General features: G+C 38.1%; 1 protein-coding gene across 3 annotated transcripts in view; it reads left to right on the forward strand.

Moving 5' to 3' along the window:
* Positions 1 to 17,125, forward strand: part of USP25 (ubiquitin specific peptidase 25) — a 93,447-nt gene that overhangs the window by 15,205 nt on the left and 61,117 nt on the right. For all 3 annotated transcript variants that reach the window (XM_084516730.1, XM_084516728.1, XM_084516729.1), the window contains exons 2-4: positions 6,212 to 6,289; positions 7,363 to 7,507; positions 16,817 to 16,940. In XM_084516730.1, the coding sequence (XP_084372856.1) occupies positions 6,212 to 6,289; positions 7,363 to 7,507; positions 16,817 to 16,940 (347 nt within the window). The remainder of the gene's footprint in view (positions 1 to 6,211; positions 6,290 to 7,362; positions 7,508 to 16,816; positions 16,941 to 17,125) is intronic.

Genomic DNA, 17,125 nt, shown 5'->3' on the forward strand with positions numbered 1-17,125 from the left:
GATTAAATGGGATCCTGCCTTTAATTTCTCAGGGAGGACTGTACGCACATAAGTGATGCGTTCAAGCCTTTTCCCCCATTAAACTTTTTGTTTGATCCAGGCTGTGGTTGGTGTGTCCTTCTGCTTCCTTGAAATAAGTTTGCTCACAGTCCAGCACCCAGTGGGTAGCTGCCCGCTTCGCACAAACTGCTGCTGTAGTTGGCAGTTTTGGCTGCAGCGCTGTCACAGGCTGAAAATTTGAAGTCTCTCTGCACATTCTTGTCTCTCTGCAGGTGACTTTTTTCCAAGCCAACGCTTGGGGTGAAATTTGCATTTGCGTGTGTATAAAAATAAAATGGTATTCTTACCTACTTTTATAATGGATACAATGCCATGCGAGAGGTTTCTCTGTTCATGACTGAACAAAAGGAAGCCCAGTTAGTAGATACCAGGCAAGGAAACCTAATCCCACCATGCTTTAGCAAGGTGCTGTAAGAATCACAATGGTCAGTGCCAGTGCAGTGATTTAACTTGGTCTTCACACTAAAAATATACCGCATTTTTAAATTTATGTGGATATGTATACACACTTTCAAGTTTATGTATTCATGTCTGTTTGTTCTGTGTATACACACACTGAGAAAAATCGTCAGGACAGTGATGGTAGGAGCACAGACAAGCATTCTGGAGTCAACTGCGTGTTACCCAGTGTTGAAACTTTGTCTGCTCATTGAGGGAGCTAGCTTTTGTTTGCCTGGATGGAACTTGACCAACATCTTATGTAGATGATGCTCAATGTATCAGTATTGCTGGAAATCAATGCTCAGCGGTGCTTGGGGGCCTTTTAACTGGTCCTGGTTAGTAATTGAGGGCCTTTGGTATGCTCGTACTTTTTCAGGTTTTCTATTTTGTATTGTTTTTGGCAGACACTTAAAGCCTGTATGTGGAGGATTTCATTCCTCTCATCTCTCAGTATTCTTCTCATTACTGCAGCATCACGTGATGAAACTAGCTGCTTAGCTACTTGTCTGTGATTCGCACCGTTAGCAGGTCCTCTTCAGCTCAGGTCACACCAGAACAGTCTATAATATAAAATAGCTTCTGCAATCTCACTTGGGCTTTCCTCCAGCAAATAGCTCTTTCAGATCAGCATTGCTTCGGAAAGGAAAGTAAGCAGGTTTTGTGCAGAGGGAAATGAGTTGAGATGCTGTTCTCAGCGTTTGTCCATGTGAGTTTTTTTTTGTTTTGTTTTGTTTTGTTTTTTTTGTTTTTTTTGTCCCTATTAAAGTATTCATTCCTTGAGAAGGAAAGGGTTTGTGTAGTTCATTTTTGTTACGTATTTTTCTTTAAGTGGCCTTTGTTGCAAGGCACCGCTTTCACCTAGTAATGGTTGGACCATCTAATTTATTACTAAACAGATGACTTCTCCTATACTTGGAAACTGGTGAGGGTTGTTTTATTTTCTAAGTTTTAAAGTGCTTGTGTTGCAAATACAAATATTTGGATGTTGCCACAAATAAAGCCAAAGCTTACATGTACTTCTTTAGAAGTTTAAGAATCGAGGAATAAACAGATGAAAATGTGACTATATTTTTTTTTCAAATTTATCTGCAATATAATTCAGAATTAGTCAATTTATGAGATTCACATGATCAAAAATGCATTTAAAAGTTATCAGAGTTTACAGTGTTGTTGTGGAACTAATTTGGACACGGTATCTTCCTAAGCAGATAATAGTGTAGATCCTTTTCTGCTCCACTAGCACTGGCACAGCCACTGAATGTGCTATTGTGTGAGGTTATAAACCAGATAATCTTAATTGGGCATTTCCTGAGAGGAAGGGAGGGATGGCTGAAAAAGGAAAGAATTGGAAATAAGGGCATGCATTCCTAATATACAAATTTGGCATTTGTCCAGGAAAACGGGAGAATTTCCTGTTAGTTAAGATCTTCCAAGAGCTGAAAGCTCCGGGATACATACCACGTACCTTGGAGAAGCAGAGGAAGGGGGAAGGCTGGGAACAGCTCGTGCAAGAAAGCCCTGGGGAACTGGATGCTGCGTTATGTGCTGGGATGGGGCTGTGGGCAGCTGCAGTTTGGGGCAGCTGTAGTAGCATCTGTAGTAGCATCAGTGGACCTTGGTTGGCCATTGCTGAGTCAAGGACTTGGGTTACCCTGTGGCATTTGCACCAGCAGAGCCTGCTGGCACAGACCACATCGTGGAGCTTTCTTAGAGCCCTTGGCCAAACACAGTTGAAGCTGCTTGGAGTATGTGTGTGTGTGTCTTGTGTAGGCACGAAGCAGTACATGTACACGGTGGGTATATGTGGAGTTCTTCCTAACTAAACTGCAGCATCTGTGCTATAGATAAACGATGTCAAAAGATTTACTGTCATGTAAATATGAAACTCTGGGGGAGAGGATGGCAAACAGCAGTGGGTGTAGGCAAATAAGCTGAAAGAATGGAAGTGGATTTCTTAGCACCAGTGGCTGTGCCTGGCTCTGCTGGAGTAATCGGTTGGATCTGTGTTAGAAGAGAGGGGCTGCTTATTAGGTTGAGCTGAAGTGCAGTGAGTTCTGGTCCACAATTTGAGCCTCTACTAATGCAGGGTTGGAGGGAACACAGAATCGGGGAAGAGCTTCGCTGAAAAAAGAAAGCAACTGATTTATGTTAAAGCTGATAGTTGTGTATTGAATCTCCCCCACTGACCTGATTGCATTAACATATATTAATATAGATGCTTCAGACACCTGCAAATGCTTGTATGCTGCTGCCTTTCTTATTTTTAAGCTGTAGCATGACCTCTGAGGTTTTGGGTGGTTTTAGTAAGCCTTTCAGTGAATGACAATCATTCATGGTATTCTTGGACATTTTAGGGTTTATATGCTGCGGTCACTTCAACTCAAAGTAGCCCAAACTCCATGAAGAGTAAAGCTTGTAGTGCAGGCACAATCAGAAGGAGCATTAACAGGAGCAAGGAGGGGGGCTGCGCTTTATGTGGAGCTCTGGCCTCAGTATTCTGATAAGTGACACCTGTGGTACCAGAAAGGCTGAAGCATTTAGCAGTTGCAAGAGAAATTGATCTCCAAACTTCAGACATGGGTAGCAGTAAAATGTATATATGTATTTAAATCATCCTATGTGCTGTAATGATATGTTGTAAAGGAATTCAATTTAGAACAAAAAGTTTCACCCATTGGGTGTCTTTGGCAGTCTACTATAGATGCACTAAATTAAAGTGTAATATCAGATCTCTGAATATGGATACAGTTGTGTTTCTTAAGCTTCTTATGTGAAAAGAAAAGCAAAAGGAAAATTTAATCTCATCCTCTGATGAATGAGGAAAGGGTCTGATCGTTATTCATAGATAGTAATTGTCTGCACTGCCCTGAGTAATGAAAAGGAGCGGAATTACCTGTATGGATATAGTTCCACGGGTGATAACAAACCAGCAGTACATCAGTAAATGAGAGTAATGGCGAAGTGAAAGATGCAGTTGCAGGAGAGATCTGTGCGCAGCAGGCACGATGCTGGTACCTCGGGTTTGAGAGGGGAGAGCGGTGAACACGTGGCAGAGAAGGCACCAGCCTGGTGCAGTGCTGGGGGGCGTTCGGCTGCCTTACGCAGCTTGAGCTGTTTCCAAAGGCCTGTTAGTTTCCATTTCAAGTGTCAACGTAAAACACTGATGAGGCGCAAGCCATTTAAATTATACTTAAAAAATTTTTTTTTCAGTTTCATTTTTATTTTTTCCTCCTCTTCCAGGAAGTGGTACATACCGTTATCTTAAACCTCTGTGTGATTTGAAACAGCTCAATTAGAAATGAATGGCAGCTTGTCCACATGTAACCTGAAAGCCAGAAATGTCTGAATCAGGTGTCTGTGGCCCCAGAGCAGTTTAGCTGCCTGTAAGGTAATCGGGATAACTGTTAATTTTGCTCTCAATATCTGTCATTTGTAACTAGGATGTTTATGGATTCTCCGTGTTGTTTACTCCGTTACCAGTCAGCAATTTGTGAGCTCAGTGCTTGAACTAATATATATATATGTTTATGCCTTATACATATATATATTTAAATATTTAAGTCATCTCTTGATGAGGACAGACCATCTCCGGGCCTGGGTCTGATCTGTGAATTGCCTGTCCTTGGGAAGGGGGCTTCAAACCACAGCTTTGCACCAGAATACTGAAATCTGGATGCCAGCTACAGAAGTCTAGGATGACATGGCACGGCTGTGCTCATAAATTAGAAGCCAATATTTTGAACTGCTGTGAGGTTGTTTGTTGGTAAACTGTCTCTTCTGCCTTTTCCCAGTCTCTGTGAGCAACAAATATCCTCCAGCCCTCTTTCATAGCCTTTCCAACTCTTGTATGTATTGCGGAAGATACAGAAATTTGTTATAACTCAACATTGTAATTTATTTTGCAACTATTTTCCATTTTAGTAACCGTCATGTTGGTAGCAAATAGAAAAAGAAATCAGTTCTGCTGCTGTGCACTGCCCTTGAATTGCTCCTTCCAGTTTTAATGCTGTTATAATTACTTTTCCCAAATATTCTTTCTTCATCTTCTTTTTTTTTTTTTTTTTTTCTTTGCTTCTTGCCAGACCCAGGGACAGGAAAGCAACTTTACAGGGGAGACAAGTTCTGCTTTTCTGCTTTTGTACAGTGCTGTGAAATGCGTGGCGTAAACAAACAGGGGGACGAGGGGACAGGGGTAGAGTGGGATTTTGTTTGCCTGCATCCCTTTGCTTTCCTCATGCCACTAGCAGGGCTTTTAAAAAGGAAAAGAAGAAAAGCAAATTGGATTGTTAACAGTGTCCCTTAGGATCATAAGTGAAGGGAGGATTGTGTATGTAATTCATAAACATCCTAAACTATATGCCTTCTATTTCAACTTATTAGGGCATGAAGTAGTGCCTGCCAGGTTAATTTCACACTGGGGAATTCAGCATTCATGCAGCTCTTAATTTCCTCCTCTATACAAAGCTGTGATAAGGAGAGAATAAGGCTATTTGAATATTTGGTTCCAAATAATTCAGTCTAAAGAAAAGTATTTCAGAAGTGGTCGCAAGACAATAATTGTTGTTTTTTAATGGAATTTGGAGAGCAACATGAGAATGTTTTTTTGTCACTGATAGAAAACATGCTTTTTGTTGAGCAAACAAAACCCTGTGTTTTACAAAATCTTTTCTTTTATAGATGAAATTACTGTTTTGGGTTCAGGATGTGGTGGGCAAACAACAGAAAACGAAAAACCACTTGCAAATACCACCAAGCTTTTCTCCTTTCCCTGTCTTCCAAAGGAAGAATGGAATTGTTTAGTTTGGAACAATGGTCGATCCTCTGTGTTTTCATGGTTTTAATTGTTAGGATGCTTTTAATGGTTAAGTGAAGTTCAAGGATTATCCCAGCCTAGTGCCTATTTTTGCTTCCGTGATGTGATATCCGAACATGAGTGGAGGGAGTCAGCTGTTGGCTGTAAACAGGGGTGGGAACAGTTTTGTTTAAAAACAGAGCAAAACAAAAGCTCAAAATTCACATGAAGTGAATGTAGAAGAGCTGCTTAACCTCTTGCTCTTTCTAACTGCAAGCATTACTTGAAGCTCAGTCACGGACACTGACTGATTCTCAGTTTGTGAGAGTTGTTATCAGCTGGTCTCGGAAGGTAGTTAAGACACATTCCCAATGTTTTGCTTTAGTCTTTTTCTTAAAAAGCAATACTTTTTATACTTTTATAGTATCTCTTTTAAAACACAACAATATCCAGTGAAGATGAGTTTCTGTGTTTTGAGGTTTGAATGGCTGGGAACTGTGTATGTTAAGGAAATGCTGGGGTTGAGAGTAATTGGGAATTGAATAAATTGGTTTTGACGGGAGTTCAGTAAATTATTTCCCCTACTGCCACTGAAGACCAAGTTAGAATTTCATTTGTTTAGGAGGGCTAATTGTGGCTTTATGTAGGCCCTTTATACTGATGCTGTATAAGCTCGCTCATCATTCTTTTGTAAAAACAAACAAACCCCATCAAATTTGAGAATTAAAAGTGCTCAAGTTGCAGGAGCTAAACCAAACTTGGATAATACAGTCTCTCCCCCTTTAGTGGTACATAAAGCGTATACTTGGTGGTACATAAAACGTATAAGAGATGTTTGTAGAGAAGCATGCGCGTCAGTAGCAGTGGTTTTGCTGTAACTTGGCTCTTACGTTATTTTTCATCTGTTCGTGTTTTTAGCACCAGCAGACGTTTTTGAATCAGCTGAGGGAGATCACTGGTATCAATGACATCCAGGTACTACAACAGGCACTGAAGGTAAGGTGGATGTTGGGAAGTGTCCAACTTGTAGCTGAATGTGTACCTCCTGTCATTAACTGATTGTGAAAGCCATAGAACCGCATCCTTTCTTCACTTCTCTCCTTATCTATCTTGAATTATTTTTAGATGTATTTTAGGGGGAAAAAACTATTAATGATGGCTTGTTCACTTTAGAAGCAAGCCTGATCTGTTTTGATACCGAGATAAAAATTAATCTGGTGATCAAACATGAAAAGACAGGAATGGTGTGACTTGCCTGGAAGGTAACCTTTGCCTCAAGTGTTTGATATACTTTGATGCTAGTACAGCTGCTTGACACCTGATGACTTAAGCTCTTTAATTGTTTTCTTATCAAGGTGTAGCAAAGTTTTCTAGCATGAACAGGTCCTGCTCAGCGTACAGAACAAAGAACTTCTGAATTTGTCATTCTTTGCTAACCTGGCATTGTTTCTCTGCTTCTGCAACCATCATAAATTCTTACACAGCTCAAGAGAGTTTTGGTGCAAGTAAAGACCAGCAGATTTCTCTGTGATCTGTTTCCCGAAACAGATATAAATAAAAATCCACTGTATCCAACAAGCAGACCTTTTTAGTCACTTAAAAATAGAATATGAGCATTAAGTCAATTTAAACCATGTATATAGTTATTGCTTTTGATTGAGCTTAAGTCTTGTACACAACTGCCCTTCAAAAAACCGATACTTCTGGCCTTAAAATTGAAATGGTAGATTTTTGGAAGAATATGATTAACTGCTGTTGAAGTCTGTGAGAGTGGTCATTATGGAAGTTGATGGGTTGACCTACACTACAGTATCTTTGTTTTTCTGTCATAGGTGGTGTTCTGTTGAAGAAAATTTTTATAAGCTGTTTTGTTTAGAAATCATGAAATTTGCAGAATGCACAAGCTTGGAAATTTTATTTTCTTACCAGTAATTCACCTGAAAATATGATATGTCATTGATCTTCTAAGTTGCTTGAAATGTTGTCCTTCATTGTTGACAAGAAAGGAAAAAAAAAAGGGGGTGAGGGAAGTCTCACTTCTTGTGTTTTTGTTTGTTTGTTTGCTAAAGGACAGCAATGGTAATTTGGAGTTGGCTGTGGCTTTCCTCACTGCGAAGAATGCCAAGGTGCCCCAGCAAGAGGAGGCAACTTACTATCAGACAGCACTTCCTGGAAATGACAGATACATCAGTGTGGGCAGCCAGGCAGACACGAGTAGGTATTTTTTCATTTCATAAGATTAGTTTTAAGGCAAGGAAACTAAAAACTTGCCTGTAAGATGACTATTAATCTTGACTGATAATTCTTACTTAACAATTTTTAGAGTATCACTATCTTTATTTATTTCAACTTTTTTTTTTTTTTTTTTTTTTAATTTAAGCTATCTTTTAAGTATTACCTTTAAATGTACTTATGGTACTTATGTACCTATCAGAGGGTGAGGGTGAATAACTGGGTTTTCAGTCTTTTTTTTTTTTTTTCCTTCTCCTTTCCCCTCCCTGTTACAGGATTTATTTGTGGGCTTTACAGTACATAACTAAAGGCAATAGCTGGATAGTCTGACAGTCAAAAAAAATTTTTTTTGAGAAGAGTCTATTAATGCGTTTCTTAATATGCTTAAGAGTAGCTTCTCCCTAAAAGAGGTGACTTTTCCAGAGGGACAGGTGAGAGGGTAGCATCTTGTAGTGAAAGAGTAGGTTTCAGTATGTGAAATTAATATTAAAGTATTTAATTTTAAACAATTTTACCTGGTTTATCAACTAGGTAAACTAGTCCCAAAAACTTATATTTCTCTGAGTCTCACAGATTGAATTACTTTGCTTAGGTGTATAGTTAGTTTTATGGAGAAAAAGTAAGGAAATAAACATTGAAGCAACCATACTTTTTATGCACTGGTGATGAGGAAACTACTGACAATAAAAGTTTTGCTTTCTTGTGGTCCTGCATATTCAGTGTGTCTTGCAAATATAGAAATAAAATAAATAAGGGAAATAAAAAGAAATTAAAGAAAGTTTTGCAGATGGATTTTAAAAATTTGTGTTGCTTGATGCTGTCTTTCCTTTCCAAGATTCTAAAGGTAGTCATCCAGTCTTTTTAGTTAAAATATATATTAATCTTTTGGCTATGTGTGATGTGTATCTTTGTAGCTTTTATGAAGTTAGTAGAATTACTTAGCTTCGGGCACAGCAGGATTTTTTCTTTTATTTCACTAATATTGGGTTGGCAATGGTGGCAATATTGTAAAGAAGTTTATGTAGAACTCATTGTCAATTATACAGTTATCTTTTTGTCTCTGACACCTCAAAATAAACACCTTTTATTTTTATGTATTTACTTTTTTTAACTGGGTATGAGTTTATTCTCAACATCTCAGATCTGAAAACAGTGTTTTAATCATCAGCATTATGAGCATCCTGTATAAAATGCATTGTGCACTATTATTGGTTGAGGGTTGTATTAACCTTCTACTTTTAGAAAGAAAACACACAAAAACCCACTACTTAATTTTGTGACAAGAAATTGGCATTAAGTAAGTAGAGACTACTTTCTACGAACTTACAATGCTGTTGTTATCCAGTCATGAAGATGTACTGTGGCAGTGGAATAGTAAGCTGGATTCTCTTGCAATCTGTGTTTAATTAGATTTATTATATTAATCCCATTAATAGAAGTGTTTAGTTTTGGCATCATTTAATGTGCTATGCAACCTTATTGGAGATACAAGGTGAGAGGAAAGAGTCAAGCCTGCAGAGTCAATATTAACTGTGACTGATGATCAAACTGAAAAGAGCAATTCTTCAGCTGCAGATTCCAAGCTGGATTTCAAGATCTTCTCTTTTCTACAGCACTGAAGGAAGACCTAAATTCTTTACAATTATATAGCACTCTAAGTCAGTAGTTAAGAAGTGCCAACTGTTGTTGAAACATTAGGCAGATGTTCTTGACAACTTTAATGTCTACTCAGCTCCTCATTGGCAAAAAAAATGAGAGCCCTTTGCCAACTTTTGCTGTTTCAGTTAGACTGAAAACCAGTTAGGAAATAAAGACATCTTGGCCAACTCTTCTTCATGTTGGAGGGACCCCAGGGCAAGAACTAAACATCTACAGCAAAGCAAAAATCTGAACCAATCTGATCAGAGCCCTCTCCTCCATCTGTAAGGCAGAGTTCCAGTAAAAGCTTCTTGCAAAATCCTGCAGTTCTCTCATTGTGATTTGCTTGTCCGCAATTATTTTGATTATGAATTTAAAAAACGCAATACGTTTAATGTGGACAAGTTTCATGACCCTTTGTTGGTAAGTTCTATCACATTAGGGAGTCTCATGAAAGACAGTGGATGATTTGGGAGAAGAGAGTGGAAGCATGGATACAGCTGGGAAAATACTCGGTAATGATAGCTTCAGTCATCAGCTCTTCCTTCTCAAAACAATGCTATTACCACTTCTCATCATCTACGTGCAGTTGCTGACAGTACATGTATCTTGCCTTTCAGATTTGACCCTCTTTTCCTATCACACATAGGTGTAATTGCATGAAGATGATTATAACTTAGCCTTACTGTTTCTTACTGCTTAACTACGTGTGTGCATTTGGAGCCTAGGAAGTTATGAGTCACCTATGTTTGCAGTCCTACCAAGTTAGGACATTCAAACTGAGGATGATACAGGAACAGATAAATAACAGAACTGTCTTTTATAACCCACCCACCCATCCTCCCTTCCCCCTCCAAAAAAAACAAAAGGGGGGGGGGATGGACAAACAAACATCAGCCACTTATCAAGGCTTTTGAATGTATGCTAGGTGGGCTTGACTGATGGCATTTCTTTGAAAAGGTTACTTAATTAAGGGGTGAAATAAAAGTGTATATAACAGGAAATCATGCCTTAACAATCAGTCTGGATTGTGATGCGTTGGTTCTATCAATTATGACAGTGGTTGTTCAACAGTTTGCGCAAGTAAATAGCATTCAGTATGTTAGAAGATATAAAGAAGCCCATATCCTGCTGTTAGCAAATGTGGCATTTCCGCATTGGCAAAAAGTATACTAGAGCCTGCATAAAGGTTTTGTCTCTTTAAAATCAGACTGACTTGCACAGTCAGTATTACTCATGATACTTGCCTTTTTGCCTGTTCAAAACAGTATGTGCAAGCACCTGCAAGTACAGCGTTTTCACGTCAAGTGATGCATGCTTTATTTGATCCCTTTGCAAAGGTGGTACTACCCTTTTTTAAGATGTAATCTGCTAGCTGAAAGTGCTTAAATATTAGGGTTGCAATGTACAAGTGAAACTTTTTAATCTCAGATCACTTTAATGTTCTGCTTAGTTGCATAAATCCTAGGCACTGTATTTAAAGCAAAGCCAAAGTTGTAGCATAGTAGTAATTTACAATATTTTCAGTTTCTTGATAGCTCTAGAAACTTCTTAATTTTTAATTTATTTTTAACATTTGTTCAGTGTATTTTTATCTATGGTTGCACAGCAGAACTATTGCATTTCCAAGCATTTATCCCTTTGCCTTCTCATTATTTGAGAAACTTGCAGAACCCAGGGTTAAAGGAAGCAGCAGAATAAAGAGAAGACACGTACTTTAGAAAAAGTGTTGTCTTTGAATAAAATAGCTGTCAAGACAAATTCTCTCCCGTCCTTATTTTGAAAATTCAAGAATTCTGTCACAAAAACTGAATTATTAGTCTTTGGAATTGTGCGTTCCACAACCAAGACAAAAGACCTGAAGTCCTTTTATAAGGGCATACATAACTACAGTGTAGCTCTAGAATGCCACACACACAGGCATCAAGTTGTAGAATTCATTTCTTCTGGGGATCTGACTTACATATCATCACGCTCCTAGAGTTTAGGTCCTTTGCAGAAGTTTCAAAAAGTCATTCAATCAACCCCTTCCAACAAGGCACTCCTAACTGCACCTAAACTTATGTTTATATAATCTATTTTTTTAACAACTCTGTTCCAAAGACACTGAAAAGTTTATAAGTAGCTTGTTTAGTGTTTCAATGATCTTAATTTTTGACTCGTAATGTCTTATTTAAATTCCTTTTGCTTCAGGTTAAGCCCTTTACTCTTTGGGATATCCCATTTGGAGATCAGTACAGTTTGTTCCTTTTGTCTGAGATGAAATATTGCATATGTGAAGATTGTGTATCAGGATGTTCCCTCAGAGTTTTCTCAGCTCAAGAATAAAGAGCTTAAATTATTTCTAAGTCTTTGGCCATGTATTCTATACCTAGTGTCATTTTTTTCCTCTCTTCTGGATCCTCTCTAATTGTTCTGTGTTTTTCTTGATATGTAATACTGAAAAGAAGAACCAACGCCGCAGCTGAGGTGTTTTTTTTTTTTCCTTAAAAAAACAACCAACCAGCCAACCAAAAAAAAAAAAAAACACAAAACAATCCATAAACAAACCTAATCTATTTAAATGTCTGTGTCTTACTCTGTCGCTGTACCTCAGTGCAACACTTCAGATTTTCTTCAACACTATGATAATGTGAATTAAAAGTTGAATGTGGATCTGCTGTAGCTCTTAGATCCTTCTTGGCATGAGTCCTGGCCTGCACCATTCTGTAGCCATGCATTTTATTGTTTCTGTGAGCAGAATTTGACACTAGTTCCTTTTGTCACATTACCCAGCTTGGATATCACTAGGCCTCTTCATGATATTTCCTTCTATTTCAGTGATTATTTGTTTAATCTCTTATCCAGTTTCCTGGGAGTGTCTCCAGCTTGATATGGAAGGGTCTCTTCTTCAAAATGTCAGGATTCTTGTACCTTGAGGCTCTCCTTTCATCTTAGTAATTCACATGTTCCTTTATCCCTCCTTCCAGTCCTTGCCAGTGTGAGAATCATCATTTCAACATGCTATTATCCTTAGTCAGATAGTATGCATGGAGGGAACACCTGGGATTAGGAATTTACTGTGAGATGCTGGTGCCTCATATTTGTTAGCTATTTCGATAATAGGCAGGTTTCATCAGAACTGTTTGGGTTGGCTAAGCACCTGCTGGTATGCTCCGTAGTGTTTCCCCATCCAGGTTGAACTGAAATTGGCATATACACCCAAATAAATTCCTTAAATCTTCACTTGGGAGCCCAAGTCCATCACAATGTTTAACATTGCAGAATAGACCGTAGAAAACAGCATCTTGTTTAGGTCTGCTTGTCATAACTAAAAATAACGTAATCTCAACTTTTTTTATTATTCTTATAATGTTGATGTTTTGAAATTGGAGTCTTGCTGCTGGATTTCCATACTTGGCACCTGTCTGTTGAACCCAGCAGCCCTGCCCCTTCATTTTTCCCTCCCTGTGCCAGAAGTTGCATCACAGTGTTTGTTTATTGCTTGTCCCTGTGTTTAATTACTACTCCAGATCTTTCCCTCATGCTCAGTTTCCCAGCCTGCCTAAGCTTGAAGATTTTATTCTCTGCCTTGTCCTGGTACAAGTAACAAGTTGACGAGGCAATAATTACTTTGATGACTTAGGCAATTACTGAAGTAATTCCTAAGTAAACAAACTGATAAGAAAAGTATGTAAGAAAAGAAAGAAGATATATGAATGTATATATGTGTGTATTTATTACATATATTAATATATTTGTCACAAATTTCAACATACAACTAAAAGTTGCTTGTAAGATAATTACAAGTGGTATCAACCTCTGGACCTTATATACAAGAAGTGTGGATTATTATATAATAACATTGTGAAACAAAAACACCTCTGTTAGTAAAACAGCTTATTAATTCTGCATACCATCTTCGAATAAACATCATGAATGCACTAAGTCATACTGTTTGGATGGGCAATTTTTCCTTTCATAAAGATTGTTTTCAGAAGCAAACTTTTTTTATTTGCTTTGTAGTCACAGCTTAGTTAAGAACATACATTTCTGAAGATTGTGATTTTTGATGAGTACCACCTTTGTAAGTATAAGCCACTGTGAACTAAAGTGTTCTTTGGCTTAAAAGAGAGCCATATTGCAAAGTCAGGTGACTATAAATTTGGAATTTTTCCTTATACCTTTATGAAATAAAGGTTTATCTTCAGCTCTATCACAGTAAAGTTGCATGTATGTCTGATAAATACTTTGGATAGAAGTCAGCTTTTTTCAAGCTTACTCCTTGAACACAGAAATCAGTTGGTCAGATAGGAAACCTAAGTAGAACAGCAAACAAATTAATTCCACTGCTAGTTCTTATAGAATAGATACTGCCATTGGTTTGCATTACCACTACACACTTGAAATAAGTATTTAAAAATGCATGCTAAGATTGAATTTATTAATAACTATGTGAAATCAAAATGATTACACACATAAGTTAACTGCTGAAAATTGGACATCTTTCCACTACAAAAATTCCTGTATAAGAATTTACAAGACAAGGCTATTAAAGTAACAACAACAAACTTGCACAAATATCAGTTATTATAACTACGTTTCTATAATCTATGAGCAGCTGACAGGGTTGCAAACTATGCAGATATGTAAGCTGTTTTTTGAAATGTTTTTTTTTTTTTTTTTTTAATTTATATTACAAGAAGAGTTTAGTCTCAGACTGTTCCCCTTTTATTAGGACTTCTGCTGAGATCTCCTCTTTACACTTAGGATTCAAGCCTGAGCTGTGGCAGCTGAATGAGTTACTGTATCAGCAGAAATGCTGAAGAACATCTTAGACGTGCTCTAAGTACAGAAAACAAACTAAAATACATTAGCATAAATCCTCAAAACAATTTATTATACATTTGCTACAGATGAAGAGCTTACATGGAATGGTTTACCAGTGATCATCACATATTTCAAAGTTTATTTTTCTGACATAAGTTATCATAGGTAAAACCTGAGTGATATACATTAATTGCACTGATCACATGTGGTGGTAGTATCTGGTAGCAGGTCTGCACCATATTGTCCTTTTTTTGGTGCAAATAAGGAACAATGTGTATGCAAAAATGACATTTCTGAAGAGAGAATGTTACAATGCCTACTCTAATCCCTGCATGACAAAAGAAGCTATTCTGTTAACTTGCTTTTTGAAAGGAAGTCGAAGTCAAGGATTTGGGATTTTAATATTAAAATGATGTAATCACTGGTAATAAAGTTCTGAACATGTAGGGTGGTGCTATAGATTAATAAAGATTAAGGGTCTGGAAAGATGCAAAGAAATAATTTAATAAAAGTGTGAGTTGGATTTGACCTTGATATTCTGTGTTGGTTTGTGTAACAGTGGGAGCTTTTGTTCAAAGCGTGATTTTCAGCTATGAATCGTTTTCTGGAAAATACTCCCCATCTAACTTTCTTCTTTATCATTTTATGAGTTTTATCTCTCTACCCTTAAAAGAGACTAGCTAAAGGAATCTTCCCCTCTTTAAGTAGTTGGTCAGAGTAATCTCATACTTTACCGGCAGCATGTATAACCATAAATGCAATGGATAGAGGCTTGTTTCATGTTCAGTTGAGACCACTATCTTTACTTTCAGAAAAACAGGTCCTCTCCAGTGGATCAGAGGTGTTTGTGCAGGACTACCTGTGAGTGGGTAGAAAATACAACACAAGCAATGCATTTTAGAGCATAATAGGCAGTATGTGTAGTAACAGGATACTATCACTGCTGTGACCCTTATTCCCTTGCTCCTGTTGTAGAACAAAGCCATCCTTGTATGTGACCCAGGTTGAGGTATTATTTTAGCCTGAATTACATTGTTCTCAACATGACAGCGTGTATATCAAAAGTCCTGTGGGTGTGGCTGCTGACAGTTCTTGTAATTACTGTACGACTTTTGACGGAGAAATTCAGGCATCCAGAGCTGAAGTATCCTTTTGCCACACTTGAAAATCTGAGCTGACTGTAAAAAACATAATAATTAAATGATGAAGTGCTGCTTTTGTGGTCATAGTGTCTTCTCATACTTTCAAATCATGACAGATTTCAGAGTTCGTTTTGCAGGTAAGAGTGCTCCCATTAGAAGCTCACTGGGGGAAGAAAGGCCTTAGCTGAAAACTAATTCTTGAAGATGCTGGTGTTAATGGAAAAGTTCCTTTTTCAACTTCTCTTTAGTTTCAGCTTTCTGTGAGGACGAGCCGTTCCCTTTTCTGTTAACACATAGTTATGGCAATGATTTTTGTATCACAAGTTCATTGTGAGAAGCATCAGAAACATCAGACAAGTAAGCCCAGGGAAACAGTGTAAGTTATCTTTACAGTGGGTTAGCCCATCCAGGAGAAAAGTTGGAATCTAAACAGAGAAGCTCTTTGGGAATGAGTTCATCTCTTTTTGTGAGAAGTCAAGTTTGAATTTGTTTCTTTTCCTACTGGAGCCTTTTAATGTCTAACATGCAAACCCCAGGCTGGAGAGTAATCCCTTCCGTAGCTCTTTGGGTAAACTTTGGCCTTTGAGGAGACAGAAGGAAACGCTCCGTGTGTGTGTGTGTATCTGCCATTGCTCTTGAAAGTCACTTTTGCACCTTCCTTCTCTTCCTGTCTGGCTGACTTGCAAATTGAGATTTTTGGCCCTTGAAATCACAGTGACCAATGACCTTGTTTTTTCTAAAGGCCTCATACAGCTGACAGGCTTTCCTGTCGGCCCTGACTTTTCTGGGAAGTGGGTCAGAGCCCACCTGGGGAATGCCTGGTTTAGTGTGGTGTACAGTGAATGATAGCAGTCCTTTTTATTCAGGAGGGGGAGAGCGAGCAGTTGCCACGCTCAGGAAACAGGGAGATATGCAGAGGATGTTAGGATCTGATTCTTTAGATAATCAGGACTGGAGAGGAAGTAAGAATAGCATTGTTTTCATGTTATTACCTGGTTAGTATCCCATCCAGCATTTCCTACTTGTCCAAGTATGAATCCTTATTTTGACTTCACTATTCACTTTCTTAATTTTCCTGTTGAGAGGGAATACTTTCAGCAGACAGAAATTTAAGTATGTTCAGACAATGAATACACAGACAGAATGCAAAAAGAATCATGTTAAGAAAGGAACTCTCCCACATGCGATGAAACTGTGTAAAAGTTCCCATGTACAGAAACACTTGTTGAATTTGGGGCTTCTACCTGTATTTTGGGAAAGCTCAACACACATTCTTCCATGAGAAGGAAAAAATAACTGTGCTCAGTTCAGGTACCGTATTTAAGGGAAGGTTGTTTCCTCCTCACATACCCTGGAAGCAGTGGTAGCTGAAGTAATACACTTAGGTGCATTTCTTTGAAAGGGCTTTCAGAAACAACAGATGTTTAAACTTACCCCATAGCTTTGTGATACTTAGGACCATGGGGAGCAAGGAAGAGTGCTGGCTGTCATATCTTAACAAGGGCAAGCTGCTGAGGTTTTATTTGGCTTCGAGATGGAAGGGAGCAGTTAGCACAGTTAGTTGTTGGAAGAGAGCAAGCCACAAGAGGGATGGACTCGAATGCAGGTTAGAAATCCTTGGGGGTTCTGTCTCCTCTACAGTAAGACTTGCCTTTCCTTCTGTTTCACTTTTAATTTTGAGAAAGATAGTTTTGCTTTTCAGATGTGATTGATCTCACTGGAGATGATAAAGATGATCTTCAGAGGGCAATTGCCTTGAGTTTGGAGGAATCAAACAGGGCATTCAGGGAGACTGGAATAACAGATGAGGAACAAGCCATTAGCAGGTAAACAAACAACTTATATAAAGCAGAAATTAAAGAGTTGGAGATTGGCCTGTATTGCATTTTATTACTTAATTTTAATTTAACAAAGAATAACTTGTTTGTTTTCACTTGTGCTACTTATATGCCTGGCTTCAGGATGTTGCTTTAATATATTGTATGTTCTACACTGGAAAATAGTCTATTAT

This window comes from Aythya ferina (assembly GCF_964211825.1).
Source record: "Aythya ferina genome assembly, chromosome: 1".
Lineage (NCBI taxonomy): Eukaryota > Metazoa > Chordata > Aves > Anseriformes > Anatidae > Aythya > Aythya ferina.